This window comes from Nannobrachium achirus, assembly GCF_963921795.1.
Source record: "Nannobrachium achirus genome assembly, chromosome: 20".
Classification (NCBI taxonomy): domain Eukaryota; kingdom Metazoa; phylum Chordata; class Actinopteri; order Myctophiformes; family Myctophidae; genus Nannobrachium; species Nannobrachium achirus.
In genome coordinates this window covers 21,581,939-21,603,414 of record NC_137827.1, presented here as the reverse complement: position 1 = coordinate 21,603,414, position 21,476 = coordinate 21,581,939, and the positions used below count along the sequence as shown (strand labels likewise).

General features: G+C 43.3%; 1 protein-coding gene across 2 annotated transcripts in view; it reads right to left on the bottom strand.

Annotated features, from left to right (window-relative positions):
- Positions 1-21,476, bottom strand: part of eml5 (EMAP like 5) — a gene marked incomplete at both ends in the record, with an annotated part of 96,418 nt that overhangs the window by 14,046 nt on the left and 60,896 nt on the right. The window contains 11 exons of one of the 2 annotated variants that reach the window (XM_080750741.1): positions 181-201; positions 1,354-1,452; positions 2,623-2,752; positions 4,021-4,129; positions 7,187-7,313; positions 7,548-7,749; positions 10,591-10,767; positions 11,681-11,769; positions 12,330-12,461; positions 20,380-20,532; positions 20,639-20,780. In XM_080750741.1, the coding sequence (XP_080606867.1) occupies positions 181-201; positions 1,354-1,452; positions 2,623-2,752; positions 4,021-4,129; positions 7,187-7,313; positions 7,548-7,749; positions 10,591-10,767; positions 11,681-11,769; positions 12,330-12,461; positions 20,380-20,532; positions 20,639-20,780 (1,381 nt within the window). The remainder of the gene's footprint in view (positions 1-180; positions 202-1,353; positions 1,453-2,622; positions 2,753-4,020; positions 4,130-7,186; positions 7,314-7,547; positions 7,750-10,590; positions 10,768-11,680; positions 11,770-12,329; positions 12,462-20,379; positions 20,533-20,638; positions 20,781-21,476) is intronic. The other variant, XM_080750742.1, reaches the window with a different exon arrangement.

Genomic DNA, 21,476 nt, shown 5'->3' with positions numbered 1-21,476 from the left:
ACATGTTGTAAGATAAAAGGTTCTTGGTAAAAAAAAAAAAAAAAAGCACATGAAATATGATGAGGGAACGTTTGTAAAGTCACTTATGTGTAGTACTGTAGTACGCTGTAGTACACTAGCCATTGTTAAAATACTATGGTAATTAAACAATGCATTACCATCTTTAAGAAAGTCCCTTACCTGACAAATCACCACTATCACCTGAAAAAAACAATATAGGAAAAAGAGAGTGATGGAGGGAAGACATACAGTATATATGCTGCTTTTATTTATTGTAAAGTAAAGTGACTCACAACAGTAAGCTCACAACGCGTCACTCACGATGCAACGCGCTGTGAGCTCATAGATTTTCTGTGTGACATTATCAAGCGACACAAATTGTGCGACCCTGTTCAGTCGTATAATAAAATCTATTTGAATTTTGTTGTTGTGGATTTGTACAAAACATAAAAAATAAATGCGCTTCTCGGTCATTAGATTAATCGAAAAAGTAATCTATAGGGTAATCAATAAGAAAATAATTGACAGTTTCAGCCCTAGCTCTTTTAGAGCTTGCGTCTTTTAGAAAGTGCCCGTGCATAACGAAGCCTGCAGCGTGAAATGCCAATTCCGCCATAATTCAACCGTGTAGAGATGCCGATTATGCAGGTTAGTTGCTTTGGAGCACAGATCAGATCAGCAGGGGCGTCACAAGGGGGGAAAGTGGGACTGAGTTACTAGGTCCCAAGGTGGAGGGGCCTTAATTATTGTATACTTTGGCTATTGAAAAATAGCAGATATACAAGCTCACAGCACTCACAGCGAGGCACTTGTTGCTGCACTGTAGATCTGCTATTTTTGAAAAGTCGTGAAAATGTGTGCAAATCTTTGAATATAATGTATTTTTTAAGCTAACATTTGTAACTAAAATGTTGCTTCTGGGACGCTCCTGGAACTAAATATTTTGAGATGGGGGTCCGTGGCCAAATACATATCACTTTGGGGGTCCTTCACATGAAAAGGTTTGAGCAACACTGACATAGAAACATAGTTTTTTCAAAAAACCTTAGAAGGATTTGAAATATTCAAAGACTTGCACAAATGTTCACGATTTTTCAAAAATAGCAGATCTACAAATTCGCGCTGTGAGCTTGTATATCTGCTGTTTTTCAATAGTTAAAGCAAAGAATTATGCAGTACCCAGGGCCCAGATATTGGTGTGACACCCCTGCAGATCAGAGTGGGGGGTTGGCGGGTCAGGTTCACTGTCGTGTACAGTAATTCCTCTTGAACACAGTGTGCAACACAACGTGCAGTATAGGGGAGGAAAAATAATGCCTTGTGACACGTGAGGTCAACTCCTCACAGACATACCTACTTGGCCAGTCGCCACCACGTTGGGAAATTTGGGGTGTTGATTGATTGTTAGGCACAGAATGTCATCGCTATGTTCTACATAGAAACTTTGGCAGGCTGTAAGAATAAGAAAAGACAGCCACGCACATACACGCACACGCACACGCACACACACACACACACACACACACACACACACACACACACACACACACACACACACACACACACACACAAATTAGGTAATGCATTAGGTAAACTTAGGTAATGTCATTAAGGTAATGTAACACTTCTGCACTTGGGGACATCATCGATCAAGCAGCTCGTCCTCTACAACATCGATTCTCAAAATGGGGTCTGGGGACCCACAGGGTCCTTTGATGGGGTTCCAGGGGGTCCCCAGCAACATTTGTTAAAATATAAAATCCAAAGTTTAACATCCTTAACCCTATTTTAAACGTTGTCTGTTTGGAAATAGCAGATATACACGTTGAGAGCTTGTAGATATGCTATTTTCAAAAACTCTTGGGAAAATAAAAACCCGTAAACCTTTGGAATATTTATGTATGGAGACTAGAGTAATGGAGGTCCCTGGCACAAAATATTCTCAGATGAGGATCCGTGGCTCAAGTCGGAGAAGCACTGCTCTACAGCAGTGGTTCGCAAACCTTTTAGCTCGAGAACCAAAAGAGAAATTAAGACGTTTGCCTGGGACCCAAACTCGTTTTCGCGCCGTGTTGTGAGCTTGTAGATTAAACATTTGTCTAATTTATGGAATTTCGTTGATTCTTAATCTATTTATTAATGAAATTACTTTTTTATTATCATTCATGAAAATCTTGTTTTTTAAAATGTTTTAAAATAATAATAATGATAATTAAAAACTAAATGTAGGAAACAAAAATTAAGGGACCCATAAAAATGTGTCCGCGACCCACAAATGGGTCGTGACCCAGTGTTTGGGAAACAGTGCTCTACAGCAGTGTTTCTCAAATCGGGGTACGCGTACCCCTAGGGGTACACAGAGGTACTGCAGGTGGTACTTGAGTAAAACTTACTTGACTAGTAGTAACTGTTGTTGAATAGAAAGCAATGTTTATTTTCCATTATGCTGTTTTATTTTGAACGTATTGGCATTGGAACTGGACATTTGATGTCAATGTTGCTGGGCTTCGGAAATCAGTTTAAGGGGGCATTGCAGCCAAAAAAGATTGAGAACCACTACAGTACATGTCACTGTAGAGCAGACAATGATACATGAAAGAAGAAGAAGTACATGTCACTCACAGGTGGTTAGGTTGAGGACGATGCCCACCGAGGCTGTGTGGTAGATGATATCTGCCCCCTCGTTCAGATAGTGGACGTTGTTGCGGCAATCATTGCCTCGGTAACCGAACACCAGATCCAGCACCAGGTCCTGGGGGAGGGGGAGGGGCAGCAGAAAAGTCAAGGAAAGGTCGACTCCATGACAACAGGGATGCTTTTAGCCAAATGCCAACGTTCGTTATTTCGTCGTTGTCGGGTGGAAACCTTGTATGTCCAAAACCGTTCGTTTTGTATTTGTCGTTTTAAAAAATGATCTAAACTAGTGAAAATAGCCCATCTGCAAGCACACAACGCCTCGCGGGCGCGAGGCGTTGTGTGCTTGCAGGTCAGCTATTTTCACTACTTTTGGTGCAAAACGTTTGTATGATGAAGTAGGGCTTTAATTTACCAAAAAAACATACACACTTGAAACTTGGGAGCTAAGAGGTTTCTAGCCCGACAGTGGCGTTATTCAATTATGGCATCATCAGAGTCCCCGAGGAGGTGGTCTGGAGAGTGTATGAGAACACACCGTCTTCGGATTAAATGATTACGTTTGCAGTGTTACACTAAATATACACAATATATCTCTGGAAATGTGACTTCCCCCCTCCCCACCTGCTGATGCCCCTCACTGGCCCCAGGACAGTACAGAAATAAATAAGACAGACGTCAGCTGTATAGTGTTCTACAATATGATTGTACAGTACATACACTGCTGACCTCTGTGTGAACATGAGTGAGTACATGATGTGTACACAATGCAACAAAGTGCAATAAGTCATTTTTTCTATTTACATATTAATTAATATAAGTGCTTTGTGGAATGTATATTATATTACTCTGTTTCAATATGTGCAAAAATCAATATTGATTATGTATCTACCAAGTTCCAACACTGCTATACCAGTCTCTGTAGTCAGTAGAATGCATTGTAAACCCAATATGTATATCAATCTAGCTGATGTTTATATTTTGAATACAGTTTTGCTGGAAATAATTGAAAATATTTCTATACATTTGCTTGTAATGCATCAACCTCACCAAATACCTGGCAATAAAAACCATTCTGATTCTGATTATAATCTTTTTTTTTTTTTAAGAAGATTTGTAATGATCAAAGCGTTGTTTCTACAATAAACAATTTATGCAAGGAGCTGTATTCCAGTGTGCAGACTCAAAGTTTGATCTCATGTTCTCATTCTTATTTGTCCTGCACCTGGACATTTCAACTGGATGTGTTTTATAGCCTGCCTTTTCTCTTGTGAGGGAGACACTGGCTGGATTGTGATACTGTGTGTCAAGCCTGACTTATACTGGGTTGCACGGAGTGCGCGCCATGTCTCACACGAAAAATAGCAGATCTACAATAAATCTCACCTCGATTGGCCTCTTCTTCTTTCCAACATTGTTGGTCTGTAGTTTTTCTGGTTGTGGTAGGGCTCTACTGACAGGAGGCCTGCAACAGACAGATTTGGTAAGACATATACTACCACAGTGGTAGAACTCTAATACACACCAAAACCAAATTGTTTAATGTGTAATTGTGTATTGACTGTGTAGTGTAGAGTAGTTAAAATGTAGCAGAGACCTGATCAAACGTTTTTAAATAAAATATGCTGAACGTCTTTAATCTGCTGCAATCTACTGTAGATTAGGACAGTTGTTCTCAAACACTTTCTAAAGATATTTACATTTCTCTCGAAAATTGAAAATCTATAAACTCCCAACACAAAGCACTGTGAGCTTGTAGATTGGCTATCTCCAAATGGCCTAAGTATAAAATGGCCTGGGATCGCTTCCAATTTCGGGCTTTTGATCCGGTCGGGAGCGGATTGCGTCCTACGTTATTTTGTAGTCAAAACGGACTACACTTTGGCAGGAAATACCAAACCGGAGTCAGTTTTAACCCCAAACAATTCTCCACGCTCAATTACTTAATTTTAGTACCTAAAACCCTTGATGCGGCATAGTTTTGCTTATTTTTTTAAACGTTTGTTTGGTATATCCATCTTTTAGTCCAACTCGCAGCGACTGGATGCCATCCGGTCTAGACCGGATCAAATGACCTGTTAATAATAATAATAATAATAATAACTTGGATTTATATAGCGCCTTTCAAAAAACCCAAGGTGCTTAACAAAACATAATTGTCCAAAAGCCAGAATAAATAAGTGTCTCTTCAGTGCAGACTTGAAAGAGTCCAATGTTGGCAGCTGACCTGTTTAGTAAACGAACACCAGGCTTTCCCCCGAAAAAGCCTGGTGACACAAGGTTACGTATAAAACATAAAAGTTGTCTCAAAGTTGTTAAACTGATTTCTATGTTGCGTTAACAAATGTTGCCAGGGACCCCTGGAACCCCTACAAGGACCCCTGGGGATCCAAGGATACCACTCTGAGAACCACTGGATCAGGAGGACATCACACCCAAAAATCACAACACAACACTGAGCTTACCTGGACCCTCTTAATGTCCGCAGTAACAAAGAAATAGCAGGCATTAGCATTTAACAACATGAACTTTAGGTCCCTATTCTAAACATGTCATAATAGGTGAACATTCAATGACAAAAGACAAACATTTGGTCAAAATAGCAGATCAACAAGCTCACAATGCGTCGCGACCTACAGTACAGAGCTTGTAGAATAGGCTGTTTTCAGCAAAGAGATTTGGTGTAGAGCAGTGGTTCTCAAACCTTTTTAAGGACCCCGATAACTCTGAGAGTGTACAAATGGAACGAAATGGACTCTTAAACTTACAGGTCCATTTGGTTCCATTTGTACAATCTCAAGAGTTACAGACCTGTATGGGGTTGGAACCCCCTCAAGGAACCCTGAGGGTCCAGGGACCCCACTTTGAGAACCACTGGTTTGGAGGGAAAAAGAAGAGGCCCAAGCACAGACCCCGCTCGACAAGGTATACAAGACTTTTTTTTTTTGGTTCCGTCAGGGCCCACCAACACAGTGTAACACAACACACAGCCAGTGAGAACATAACGTCGTTGTAGAGTAGAAACCTTGTATCTCCAAGTTTCAAATTTGTCCGTTCTTTCGCAAAGTAAAGCCCTGCTTCATCATACAAGGCCGTCGCACAAAAGTAGAGAAAACAGCAGATCCACAAGCACACAACGCCTCGCACCGCGAGGCGTTGTGTGCTTGTGGATCGGCTGTTTTCACTAGTTTAAATCATTTTAAAAATGATAAATGCAAAAGCAAAACGAACGGTTTTGGACATACAAAGTTTTCACCCGACAACGACGATAAAATATATCAGTCAGCTCCACTGTGTAACCATAACAACCGCTGGCCATCTCTATGACAACCACTGCCCTGTTGGTGTGTGGACGCTCTCACCACAGTCCAAAGCCAATCAATAACGCCCAAAGCACGGAGCGTCTGTCACTGACCACCGCGTAACTCGGAATAACAGAAAACATCCACCCTGGGAAAAGCTAATGTTAAAGTTTGGGAATTGTGCTCCTTCAACCTTGCAGTACATGGCAAATGAAATACTTGTTGCACTAAAGCAGAATTTGTAATTATTATCATGATACAATTATATGCAATTGTGTAATTACATAATGATGTACTGTATCGGCCTCTATCTGCTATTTTGGGTATTTCTAAAGCCTAATTTATTTGCTAAAGTATGAAGGTGTCACTGTCTGTTTGTGTATGTTTAACTCTGTCTGCAATGTCTGCAACGACTCAATATGCTTATCACCGACAAACACAGAGCCATGGATTTTAATATTTTAAATATCTCATAACTCAAAATATGACATATCGAGTCAATTATCAACACACTGTCAAACCTTCAAATCTGAACTATTAATAATAGAAAGATGAGAGTGATTTCACTTGAAGGTTTTTCTCAACCATTTCACATCTTGCGTTATAGACAGATTACATAAGTTAATGATGTGAAATAGCACTCAAATCTGGCATTTTGCAGTTCAAACATGCACACCTCTAGGTTGCCCGTGTTTACCTCAAGATTATTTTCACCCGGCTGGTGAGGTAAGGCAAGGCAAGGTGAGGTGAGGCAATTTGATTTGTATAGCAACAAGGCAATTCAAAGTGCTTCACACCAAACAGTAAATAGCAATATGTGAGATGCCAGCAACATAGGTTAATTTGCCTCATTTGCCATGACTTTTGAAGCACACCCTGTGCTCTCATCATTTTCGCTCAATAAGGAGATGTAAACATAGGATCTTACCTGACCACTCCCTGCCTTCAAGTTGTGTTAAAGAAGAGAGCAGGACAGTGACAGTGGAACAGCCATTAAAGAGAGAAGAAGAGTTGAAAATACCAAATTATTTCCAAGAGACAGGGAAGGAATTGGAAGTAAAATGCAGAAAACATAAAAGACCTGTTGACTGAGGCAGTGGTTTTGTGTCATTTTGATGCAGAAGCCATGTACAGTGTACAGTACATGGAAACCGATAGGCCTACATTACACCCCATATACTAGTTTGATGATTGAGTATGAGGTACCCACTGGTCTGGGCCTTGGAATGACTGATTCCATTACCGGTTACCTTTCATCCACAGAGGGCTCCTTCAGCTGTAGGTGGGGTTTGACCCCTGTCATGGGTCGTGCATTGGTGGATAAGGCCTTGATGGTGTAATTGATCTCGTTCTCCCTCGTCACATCGCTGTCATAACCTGATAAATGATGGGAGAGATAATCATATAAAAACATCTAATTAGTTATTCAAGAAGGGGGGGGGGCTTATTGGCCAAAATGTTTTAGGGGTCATCAGCATAAAGATTAATAACCACTTAGTAAAACAAAACGGAACCATCTATAACCTAAAGCCTGACATTTCTGTTCATGCAATTCATCGATACTGCCAGTTCAGGAGACACTACCTTAACAAGAAGAACTCTCTTACTTACCACCATCATCCTCGCTCTCAATGTCAGACTCTTCGCTGTCACACTGTCGAATCTCCCGGTGGCCCTCTGGTTCATGGGCCCAGATCATGAGGCAGGTATCACCCCCGCCTGCCGTCACCAAGAGGCTATCATCGTGGGTCCATCGCACATTGGTGACATGCGTGCTGTGGGCCACGTAGCGCTTGAACTTTGCATATTTTCCCTGGAGGTAAAGAAAAACGTTTATAATACTATAACATGTGTGACAGTGGCGTCACTTAGTGACACAGCAGCATTAACATAACATTAGCATAAATCTTAAAACACTCTTGCCCTGAGCCACGAGGTACACATATCAGATGAGAATCTTCATCAGACAGTAAAACACTGATAACCACGCAGAGTGCAAGCAGTCCATTTCTTTCTTCTTTTTTCTCCCAATTTAGTTTAGCCAATTCCGCCCCATCATATGTGAGCATAGTCCCCATCACTGCTAACCTATCCCAGCAAGCACGGTCAGGACCTGGACCAATCAGTGACGTCTCGATAGGGGCCAGATCACAGCCCATATGCGGATGATCTTGACGTCATTACCAGGACGTCATATGGACTTTTTTGTTTGACAGGATTTATGTTGATTGAAATCAGGTGATATTCTAGGCCAGATAAATATCATAACTGGTTAGATATGTCCCAGAATATAACCTTATATGCTCATATTTCAACTAACATTACAAACAATAACAATAATCCTGTCAAACAAAAAAGTCCATATGACGTCCTGGTAATGACGTCAAGATCATCGGCATATGGGCTGTGATCTGGCCCCTATCGAGACGTCACTGATTGGTCCAGGTCATGATGTGCTTGCTGGGAAAGGCTACTGTTTGGTCTTGGGGAGGGTGTAAAATGGCGCATTTATATAGCGCAGAGGTCTTCAACGTTTTCAGGCCAAGGACCCCTTAGTTGAGAGAGAGAGATGTAGCAAGGACCCCCACAACCTTTTCAGAGATTCCATATAGTTACATCGTTTGACAGCACAATCATCAGTGTATTTTGGTTTCATGTCAATTTGTGTTTTCAGATATTTAACCACTTGAACTGTAAATACTTAATACACTTTCACTCTGTACTTAGTCTGCTCTATTTCCCCTCTACACCAAACCTCTTTGCGCTGCGAAGAGGTTTGGGCTCACAAGCTCACAACGCGAGGCGTTGTGAGCTTGTAGATCAGCTATTTTTGGCTAAAGTTCTCAGAATATGGACGCTAGGGTCCAAGTGGTTAATATAAAAAAGGTTATCTATCACACAAAGATTTGGAGGACCCCCTGTATTAACTCTGAGGACCACCTAGGGGTTCCGGTCCCCCTGTTGATATAGCGCCTTTTTCCAAAGTCTCCTCCGATACACATGATGCTTCTTTTCACCAGACAGTGTGGAGTTTCACCAGGTGCACGTAATGCGTGCAGAGGAATGCCTCTCAGCTCCGCTCCCTGCTGAACAGGTGCCCTGACCAACCTGTAGGAGGCGCTAGTGCAGCGACAGAGATCACACTCCCCAACCAGCTTCCCTACTGTGAGCACAGCCTATATAGACCCTATTCACGGCCCGCCCACACATGCGCACTCAGCAAATTTCCTTTAGCATGTGACCCAAAAGAAAAATTAAGACGTTTGCCCGGGAACCATAGTAGTGAAAATAGCCGATCTACGATCTCACAACGCATCGCGCTGCGTTTTCACTACTTCTTAAAGATCTGTTTTCTAATTCATGGAATGTTTTGCATTTTTCTTTTATTTATTCATGAAATTACTTTGAAAAATCATTACCTTTTTTTTTAATCATGAAAAAATGTTTGGGAATGTTTTTTCTTGAAAATGTTTTGAAATAATAGTAATTAAAAACAAAATGTAGTAAACTAAAAATTAAGGGACACAAATGTGTCCCGATCCAGTGTTTGGGTCACCAGTGCCGTAGAGCAGGGTTCCCCAATTAGTTTTCCCCAAGGGCCGAATTATGTCTAGGGTACCAAGCCGAGGGCCACAACATTGCAGGGGGCAACGGTGGCGTTCCCACTCCAGCGACTGCGACAGTTCAGATATTGTCGTTGTCGGGTGAAAACGTTGTATGTCCAAAACCATTCGTTTTGCATTTATCATTTAAAAAAATATTTATACTAGTGAAAACAGACGATCTACAAGCACACAACGCCTCGCACCGCGAGGCGTTGTGTGCTTGTAGATCTGCTGTTTTCACTACTTTTGTGCGACGGCCTTGTATGATTTGCGAAAGAACGTACACATTTGGAGATACGAGATTTCCACCCGACAACGACGATATACTAGTGTTGTTGCTGCTCTTATACCACCATTATTACTGGGGTTGGTGTGGGCCAGACAGTAGCCCCCTGCGGGCCGCAAATGGCCCGCGGGCCGCCTATTGGGGAACCCTGCCGTAGAGGATTCATACCCCTAATCTCCAGTTCTCCACACACAGTGGTGCAGAGGACCTTTACCCCTGCACCCAGGGGTGTCGCACCAAATTCTGGGCCCTGGGTACAAGGATTCACTGCGGGCCCCCCATGAATGTTAACTATTGAAAAATAGCAGATATACAAGCTCACAGCGCGGCACCGAGTGCCGCGCTGCGAGCTTGTAGATCTGCTATTTTTGAAAAATCGTGAAAATGTGTGCCAAGAAACCTATGTTTCCATGTCAGTGATGCTCAAGCTTTTTCATGTGAAGGACCCCCCCCCCCCCATCTCAAAATATTTAGTTCCAGGGACCCCCCAGAAGCTAAATTTGAGTTACAAATGTTCACTTAAATAATACATATATTCAAAGATTTGCGCACATTTTCGCGACTTTTCAAAAATAGCAGATCTACAAGCTCGCAGCGCGGCACTCGGTGCCGCGCTGTGAGCTTGTATATCTGCTATTTTTCAATAGCTAAAGTTACTAGGGCCCCTCCACCTTGGGCCCCAGTAACTCAGTCCCACTTTCCTACCCCTTGTGACGCCCCTGCCTGCACCGACCGGATCCTCCAAGTAGTCAATCAGTCTTACCTTGACAGGGTATCTGAACAGCTTGACATATCCCAGGTCGTCTCCCGTCGCCAAGACCTTTCTGTCGCTGCTAAGGCAAGCGGCGGAAACCTCCGTGACCTCGCTGACCACAGGCCAGATGCCCTCGACGGACGCTCCCAGCACACAGGTCCACGTGCACCAGTCTATCTTTTCCACCTGAACGGGATGTAAGGAGGGGGAGAGGGGGGAGGGAGAGAAAACGATGGAGAAATGACAAAGAGGTCGAGTACATCGTGTCAGGACGAGGTGGAGGGGGGGGGGGGGGGGGGAGCCAAGTAGGACTAAAGGAACCAGGCACGTGCACACATAAGATATCAAAGGGGGCTTGAGCCCCTGCCCTTTTATCCGCCTGTAAAAAGTGCCCCCTCCAGACCACAAATGCTGTTTTTATTATGGTGAAAGAAATGCAAATGCCCTCTTTCCATGCCATACCCGAAGGCAGAGTTCAAGAGAATTGACATTTCCAAACTCTCCCGCACTTGAATGCAGCATCTTATTTTGAAATAATTGCCCTCTCTGTGTAGAAATCCATGCCGTTACGCCACATCTCCAGTATTGACGTGATTATGCTTACGTTCAGTATGGTATCAAGCACCGAAAATAGGTAATATTTTCGATATTTCCAGCAAAAGGCCCTTTTAGAAATTTCAGCCCGTTTCATTCTCTGCACGTCCCTGAAAGGAACACCAGTGGTCCCCGCTGAGACGTGACCCAGCAGCCACCGAGCCTTAACAGCATCTATCATGGCTAACCTTGGTTTCCCTTAATGCTCCCCTGCACCGCTCGCCTCCACAAGGCGTCTGAATGTCACACACCAAAAAGAAACCCGAAACCGTATCCCATTTCCACTGCCATAATTAGAACAATACTGGTGAAAAGTGGGCCGTTTTAATGCTTCAGTGCCCTTCCCAGAGTCGTCTCCCCCCCCCCCCCCCCCCCCCCCCCACACACACACACACACACACACACACACACATACACACACATCCTGGGGGGAAAATGTAGGCCAACAGTGGCAGAACCACGGCACAGCAAAGGCTGATACTGCGCTGCTGTTGCTGGCGCTTACCTCTGTTGCTGGAATGGTCTGCCTCTTGCCGCGAGGAGCTTCAAAGAAGAACTGCTCTTTAGCACCAGTGTTGACCTGCAATAGTTTTCCTGTGAAGTAGAGCGGAACACCGGTGTGTTGTAGGGCTGTCACGATTATGACATTTCACATGGCGATTAATTGTCACTCAAATAATTGCGATTAACGATTTAATTGTGTTTTTGTCGTTGACTGTTTGACTTGTAGGCTTTGAAGTTGCACATGGCAGATATGACACATAACCTAAATATACAAAGAAATGAAGAACATTGATAGTGGAAATAGCCAATCTACAAGCTCACAACGCGTAGCATCCCGACGCGTTGAGCTTGCGTAGATCTGCTATTTCCACTATTTTCTAAATAAATGAACATATAAACATTTATCAACATGTAAACGATTATAACGATTATCACAAAATAATTGCGATTATGTCAAATAATTGCGATTAGACAATTATGAAATAATTGTGACAGCCCTACCGATATGTGTGATTACAATCCCAGGGGGGACGTTCTTTCAATTCATAATCACCCACTCTAAAACGAGTTCTACAGTAACATGTCACACAGTCACAGTGTACTCTCCAGTCCATCAATGAGCAGCATTGCAACAGAGTGAGCCTGCTTACCTCGCTTGTCCCAGTCCACGTGGGTAATGTAGTTAAGGGATCCCTTGCACACCCCGACTCTTTTGCTGCTCATCACGTTGTAAATGTCCACAAAGCTGTCGGCTGACGCTACCGCAAGGTACTTCCCTGCCCCTGGGTAAACACAGTACAAAGTGTTTAACGAGCCATCATGACGTTGTCTGGTGGCAATAACAAAAGAATATATATTTTTTATGACATGGCTCCCATGGGGCGCGACATCTAGAAGAGGGTCTGTCTGTGTGTCCAGGTTTAATTTGGCGAACCACCGGGTCGATCAGCACCAAATGTCTTGCGTACATCAAATTGAACACTCTCTGGTACTTATGAGTCACGTCATGATGTGACATTAAACTTGCCACTTCGCATTACAACAGTGGGACAGATTCTTAGTGATAAAATCTTAACGTTTCAAACACTTCAATTGTGAAGTGTTTGAAATGAGAATCGATTTGACCTTTTGGATTCTTCCATTTTAACATTAAACTATTGTCTGTCATAAATAGTAGATTTAAAGTCTGTGTTCAGAGTGGGATCAGCTTTTTAAGAAAGCTACGTCGTCAAGAGATGTGGCCTAAAATATTTACATTTTATTGTTCAAGGGCTGTCCCTATTGCATATTCTTCTGTCCAGATGGCATGGGAGCGTGACCTTAAAATATCTCAAGGCCTCTCAGTGGTATACAATTTGGTGGTCGTCTTTGAGCTCATCTGCATGTGTAAGATTTGGGATTATACAATACAAGATTATGAATAGAGCTGATATTGCCCCAGTTAGATTATTCAAAATGGACGACAAACAGCAAGATCTATGTTGCCAGCCACAATAGAGGGTATGCGCATGACATCATCATCATACCCGAAAGTCATGCGGGAACGCCTACTAGTAGGGCAGGAGAGAGGGGTCTACCAGCACCCCAATGACATGTTTTCGTGTTTTTTTTGGACCGTTATGATGTCTAGTTATGATTTCTGCTTGTTGCCGTCGCCAACTAATGTCCCATGGGGTTCATTTTTAACCTTTTCTCACAACTATTCCCGATCTGAACCATACAATGGTCATAACAGAAAATGCCATAACGCTTGATGTAAACAACCTACAGGGACAAATGAACACACTTTTCTATATGATTTTGACCCAGGGAATTCATTAAAGTGGTTATTTTTAACATTTATGCACATCTTGACCCTATTTCAGGACAGAAACGGTGAAAAATAACCCAAAAATGTTCAAAACACGTCTATACTTCTCTTTGTACAGATAAATTAAGGTGTATTCTTTTGATACCACAGGTTTTTTAGGACCCTTATGATGTCTAGTTATGATTTCTGCTTGTTACCGTGGTCAACTAATGTCCAATGGGGTTCATTTTTAACCTTTTCTCACATATCCCCAATTAGTGTGGGGATTTAGGGGAGCAAATGCTAATTTCGTGCAATTTTGACTTAAATTAAAGCGCGAAATTTTGCACAGATGTAGCCCAGGGCTTGCTCTAATGATTTAGCTAGGGCGCCCGAGTCTGCGACCTTCGGGGTCGCCACAGCGGTCAAATCAAGTTGGGCTTCCATTGACTTTCTATACAGAAGGAAAATACCCAGAAAAAGATTTTTTTTCTGGGTATTTAACACATTGACCGCCATTTTAACATACCTCCGTACTCCCACCTGCCATTCGTCTCCATAGACTTCCATGTAATTGGGTGTGCACGGATCATGCACACCCATGCCTAGATAATGCACCACGTGTGTCCACATTGCTCACAGCTTTCAAACAAAAAAATCCGAATGGAAATCCGTTCAGGCATTCATGAGATAACAGCCACTATGTTTAACAAAGATGGCTGCCAAAATGGCTGCCATGCTTGAAAGATGGGGTTGCTATGGGGGTTAAACATGCAATTTCGCGATTGCTATCATGCCTACTCTATTTTTGGGGGTCAAAAAAAAAAATGAAATTTTTTTTTTTGGAAATCTTTTTTTTTTTTTTTTTTTTTTTTTTTTTTTAATTCTCGGGACTATCGGGCCTGGCGGGGAAAGACATTGGAATAATCTCGGGACTATCGGGCCTGGCAGGGAATGAGTTAAGGAGGATCTGAGGGGTCTAACTAGGGGTTTGTCATGATGCTGAATCCATTGCAGGCATTTGTTTTGCACAAAAAACATTCTGTGGGCTAGAAATGGCCTCAGAAAACAATACACGTATGGGTGAGTATTCATGTTAGTCGGAGGCCTTAGGGTTTTTTTTTCTTGTGCTAATCAGTCTAAAAGTTCAAAATTTTGCACAGATGTAGCTCAGGGCATGTTCTAATGATTTAGCTAGGGCGCCCGAGTCTGCGACCTTCGGGGTCGCCACAGCACCCACACAACTCTGAAAAGTGATGACTCATCACTTTTCATCACTAAAGTCGATGGGAGCCCAACTTGATTTGGCCGCTGTGGCAACCCCGAATGTCGCAGACTCGGGCGCCCTAGTTAAATCATTAGAGCATGCCCTGAGCTACATCTGTGCAAAATCTTGAACTTTTAGACTGATTAGCACGAGAAAAAAAAAACCTAAGGCCTCCGACTAACATGAATACTCACCCATACGTGTATTGTTTTCTAAGGCCATTTCTAGCCCACTGAATGTTTTTTTGTGCAAAACAAATGCCTGCAATGGATTCAGCATCATGACAAACCCCTAGTTAGACCCCTCAGATCCTCCTTAAATACCCAGAAAGAAAATCTTTTTCTGGGTATTTTCCTCCTGTATAGAAAGTCAATGGAAGCCCAACTTGATTTGACCGCTGTGGAGACCCCGAAGGTCGCAGACTCGGGCGCCCTAGCTAAATCATTAGAGCAAGCCCTGGGCTACATCTGTGCAAAATTTCGCGCTTTAAGTCAAAATTGCACGAATTTAGCATTTGCTCCCCTAAATCCCCACACTAATTGGGGATATGTGAGAAAAGGTTAAAGATTAACCCCATGGGACATTAGTTGACCACGGCAACAAGCAGAAATCATAACTAGACATCATAAGGGTCCTAAAAAACCTGTGGTATCAAAAGAATACACCTTAATTCATCTGTACAAAGAGAAGTATAGACGTGTTTTGAACATTTTTGGGTTATTCTTCGCCGTTTCTGTCCTGAAATAGGGTCAAGATGTGCTTAAATGTAAAAAATAACCACTTTAATGAATTCCCTGGGTCAAAATCATATAGAAAAGTGTGTTCATTTGTCCCTGTAGGTTGTTTACATCAAGCGTTATGGCATTTTCTGTTATGACCATTGTATGGTTCAGATTGGGAATAGTTGTGAGAAAAGGTTAAAAATGAACCCCATGGGGTATTAGTTGGCGACGGCAACAAGCAGAAATCATAACTAGACATCATAACGGTCCAAAAAAAACAGGTTTCGAAAACCTCTCGAAAAACTCTCCTGCCCTACTATACTTTTATTTTATTTTATTTTATTGTATTTACATATCTACTGCATAGTACTGTCATTCAATGTTATATGAGATACTTAAATGGTTTCCTGTGGAAATAAGCTTAGTCTTTTCATGGATCTCCTTTTAGTAGACCTTGTACCAGTGAACTGTACCGTCATGAAACTGTACCTTTTCCTATGCAAACTTCTAATAAAGTCTTCAATCAAATTCAATCAATCAATACTGAGTGGCAAAAAACTACGTTCTGGCCTTGGCAGCCCATACATCCTAAAAGAAAAGTCTGATTGCATTAAACAACGTTAAACTCACTTTGCCAAATCGATTTGCCATTCACTTTATGCATGTGCATACTGCATACCCTCTATTGTGGCAATCGAGGTTGTCCAATTGTTAAATCACTAATACCCAGTAATAATCAGTAATACCCCTAAGGTCTGGACATGCAGGGATGTTTATCTCCCAAAAGTCACTTTATGTCAAAAGGGAAAGGAGAAGGCACGTGCACACATAGACATCAAAGGGGGCTTGAGCCCCTGCCCTTTTATCTGTCTGTAAAAAGTGCCCTCCCCAGACGATGAATGTAGTTTTTACTATGGTGGAAGAAATGCAAATGCTCTCTTTCCATACCATACTTGAAGGCGGCATTCAAGAATTGCCTTGTCCAAACTCTCCCTCTCTGCCCTCTCTATGTAGAAATCCATGCTGTACACCACATCTCCAGTTTTGACTTGATTATGTTCTTGACTTGTTTGGTTCATTGTGGTATCAAGACACGGAAAATGATCAATATTTTCACCAAAAGGCCCTTTTAGAAATGTCAGCCCCTGCTTCTCAGCCTGAGCTGGAAAACCTCCGCTAGCCTACGTCAAGAGCTGCATTTTAAGTAGGCTGCCAGACCTTTTCTAGGGATTGTAAGGGTGAACTCTTGAGAAGACATCGGAAAGTGATTTTCCACATGTCCTACTCGCAACAGAACAACGGAATCCAGGTTCAAAACCAGCAAATCTGCCCTAGTTGACCAAAAAAGAACACAAATAAAATAAAATAAAAACAATCCATAAACCTTGAATGTGCGCTTTCCGAAACTACTGTATATAAATACAGTCCTATTGTACATGTATAGTGTGGGTGGATCCATGGGTGTAGGGTTGAGAAACAGGATCCCTTGCATTGTAGATTAAGGTTAAGTGTCCCGGATAAAGAGTTTCTTCCTCTCACTTTGTCCGAGCTCACCGTTTCCCCTCCCTCTCCAGCCGTCTGGCCTTATTACAGAGAGAACCACTAATGTGGGTCGACAGGGGCGTCACAAGGGGTAGGAAAGTGGGACTGAGTTACTAGGGCCCAAGGTGGTGGAGGGGCCTTAATTATTTTATCCACGAGTTTCCAACGCCCCATAGTGCATTGTGCAGACGTCTGCACCGAGCTTCCGGCGCCGATTTACAAGCTCACAACGGGTTGCATCTGCGACGCAACGTGAGCTTGTATGTCTGCTGTTAAATCCGGAAGTTTGGTCCCGATAGTCTCCAGTAAACTCCTGCGGAAACTTGTGGATACTTTAGCTATTGAAAAATAGCAGATATACAAATACATACCATTTTGGGGGTCCTTTCACATGAAAAGGTTTGAGCTCCACTGACATAGAAACATAGGTTTTTCCAAAAAAAAACTCACAAGGATTTGAAATGTTCAAAGATTTTCATGATTTTTCAAAAATAGCAGATCTACCTGTACAAGCTCGCAGCGCGGCACTCGGTGCCGCGCTGTGAGCTTGTATATCTGCTATTTTTCAATAGTTAAAGCACAGGGGCCCCACAGTGAATCCTTGTACCCAGGGCCCAGAATTTGGTGCGACACCCCTGTTGGGTCGAGCCTGCAGCAGCATATTCCCCTGGTCTAGCGGTTTTCAAAGACAGAGACAGTGTGCCTCCCCTTGGAACCAAGGGTCAGACAACTGCCCCCCCCCCCCCCCCCCAGGGGCGTCACACCAAATTCTGGGCCCTGGGTACAAGGATTCACTGCGGGCCCCCCATGAATGTTAACTATTGAAAAATAGCAGATATACAAGCTCACAGCGCGGCACCGAGTGCCGCGCTGCGAGCTTGTAGATCTGCTATTTTTGAAAAATCGTGAAAATGTGTGCCAAGAAACCTATGTTTCCATGTCAGTGATGCTCAAACCTTTTCATGTGAAGGACCCCCCCCATCTCAAAATATTTAGTTCCAGGGACCCCCCAGAAGCAAAGTTTGAGTTAAAAAATACATATATTCAATGATTTGCGCACATTTTCACGACTTTTCAAAGATAGCAGATCTACAAGCTCGCAGCGCGGCACTCGCGCTGTGAGCTTGTATATCTGCTATTTTTCAATAGCTAAAGTTACTAGGGCCCCTCCTCTACCTTGGGCCCTGGTAACTCAGTCCCACTTTCCTACCCCTTGTGACGCCCCTGGCCCCCCCACCCTAACCCATGACATGACTATTAGGCTAATAATAGCGAGAATATGTGCATTTAAAAGGTCTATATGAAAAACAAATGCTACGTCATAGAATATAATAAAAGGAACAACTAAAATGCAATGGGACTACTGTAGTTCAACATTAAGTCAACATCAGTGTGAAAATGTTAATTATACAAATGCAGATAACAATTAATTGCATTCATTTTAAGTCCCGTCCCGTTTCATCTCCATGTTTGAAAGTCTTATCCGTGCAAGCCAATTTGCAACAGAGATAGAGGAGAGGAGAGGAGAGGAGAGGAGAGGAGAGGAGAGGAGAGGAGAGGAGAGGAGAGGAGAGGAGAGGAGAGGAGAGGAGAGGAGAGTCAGGTAGTAGCAGCAAGGGTCTCTTTCTCATGAACAGACAAAAGTAGTAGTTTGCTACGCTGCAATGACTTGCAGCCTTCTACTGCCAAGTTTAAGTTCATGCACTTATGCACACCGTTACAGACGAATGAGCACCAGGGGTGCATATTGAGACAATGGCATAAATAAATACATCAGAAACTGAAAACAAGAAGTGCCAGCATTTGTATGCAGGATCTATAGGCAAAACTAATATAGATGATACCAAACACTAACCATTGCTGCGTGAATGTGTTGGCATAACTACAGCTACTGTCAGGGGCGTCACAAGGGGTAGGAAAGTGGGACTGAGTTACCAGGGCCCAAGGTGGAGGGGCCCTAGTAACTTTAGCTTTGAAAAGTCGTGAAAATGTGCGCAAATCTTTGAATATATGTACTTTTTAAGTGAACATTTGTACTCAAATTTTGCTTCTGGGGGGGATCCCTGGAACTAAATATTTTGAGATGGGGGGGTCCTTCACATGAAAAAGTTTGAGCATCACTGACATGAAAACATAGGTTTCTTGGCACACATTTTCACAATTTTAAAAAAATAGCAGATCTACAAGCTCGCAGCACGGCACTCGGTGCCGCGCTGTGAGCTTGTATATCTGCTATTTTTCAATAGTTAACATTCATGAGGGGCCCGCAGTGAATCCTTGTACCCAGGGCCCAGAATTTGGTGTGACGCCCCTGGCTACTGTCCTGACCTGCTGTCCCTTTCACCTCATGATGATGTCTCTCTGTGCTCCCCGTGCAATGCTCCGGTTCCTCACCAGGGGGGGGCGTGCGTCACAGTTTTTAAAACCCTGCCCTCATCACCTAGGATGCACCTGATCACATCTCAGCTACTAAAACGATTATAAATAAAAGGAGTAAAAGTAACTGCCAACCTCCGCAGAGTCTAGGGGGGTTCAAATCTACCGCAGTGCATCCGGTTTGGCTGAGTATTATACAAACACAACTGGCCTGTTTGGGGGATTGGAAGTCGGGCAGGGAGTGTAATCTTTGTCGCTGCATGGCGGCTCCTCACTGGCAGGTGAGCCAGCATGACACAACAGCCAGGGGTGTCGCACCACATTCTGCGCCCTGGGTACTTTAACTATTGAAAAATTGCAGATATGTAAGCTCACAGCGCGGCACCGAGTTGGTAGATCCGCTATTTTGGAGAAATCGTGACATTTTTGCAAGCCTTTGAATATTTTAAATCCTTCTAAGGTTTTTCGAAAAAACCTATGTTTCTATGTTAGTGGTGCTCAAACCTTTTCATGTGAAGGACCCCCAAAATGATATGTATTTGGCCACGGACCCCCATCGCAAAATATTTAGTTCCAGGGACCCCCCAGAAGCTAAATTTGAGTTACAAATGTTCACTTACCGGTCAATTCAAAGATTTGCACACGTTTTCACGACTTTTCAAAAATAGCAGATATACAAGCTCACAGCGCGGCACCGATAGTTAAAGTATAAAATTATTCCAGGCCCCTCCACCTTGGGCCCTAGTAACCTAGTCCCACTCCCCCCCCCCCCCCCTTGTGACGCCCCTGACAACAGCAGTGGCAACACATACGTGTGTGAGGATGAATGAACTAGCATAACAACTAAACTGGGAGAAAATTGGCTACTCTAACTAAAAATAAACAAAATAAAAATAAAAACAGCCACCTACATAAGACTCGGCGACATGATGGATATGAGGAGGTTTTTTCCGCTGGGAGGGTACAAAGGTGTGGGGGGAGGGGGGGGGGAGTGAGTCACAGACCTGGGGAGAATCTGATATCCGAGATGATGTCCTTGCGGTGGTGGAAGGACACCAGGTCCTCCAGGGTGTCGGCGTTCACAATGAGGAAGCTGCCGTCGTTCAGGCCTACCGCCAGCGCCTTACCATCGGGGGAGAAACAGCAGCAACGCCCCCCTGCCGAGGAGAAATATGTCTGTTCACACAGGGAGCCGCATGGACCTGGTATGTGCACACACTGTGAGACAGGAGGAGAGACGGGCGTCTTGGACAGGTGACTCACCTTTCCTGAGCTTTCGTACCGCCAGCATACAGTGGCTGGAGGACAGGTCCCATATGCGCAGGGTTTTGTCCTCGCTGACAGTGGCACAGAGGGGGAGGTGGGGGTGAGTGGCCAGGCCCCACACTTCACCTTCCATGTGACCCTGCAACCAAACGCATACACGCACGCACGCACGCACATGCACACGCGCACACACACACACACACACACACACACACACACACACACACACACACACACACACACACACACACACACACACACACACACACACACACACACACACACACACACACACACACACACACACACACACACGCCAGTTGCTCATTAGCCACTTACCGTAAGCCCTTTATATTTTGTCATACGATGAATAGCAGAAATAGCCGCTCTACAACGTAGATTTAAACCTAAACAAGGCTCTAACTCGTTCTCCTGCTATACCACCAACATGTGGAACGCCCTTCCACAAGCCTTAAAGGAGAGCAGATCCCTAGCCTCCTTCAAAATCGGTATGAAAAGTCACATTCAGGCGGCTGCTACCCGTGACTTAAAATAAACTAAGCCCCCATGCTCCCCCCACCCCTTTTTTTTCTGCCTTTGTATTTGATGTTATGCTTTTTCTGCTTTTGAAATTGATATTATCCTAGATAAAGTACTATGTTCTATCCGTCTGTCTTTCAATGTTACATGAGATACTTAAGTGTGGTTCCTGTGGAAATAAGCCTCGGCTTTCTAGGATCTCCTTTTAATTGACCTTGTAGCAGTGATTTGACATGAAACTGTACTTTTTTCTATGGCAAACTTCCAATAAATTCTTAAATAAAAGTTATCAGCG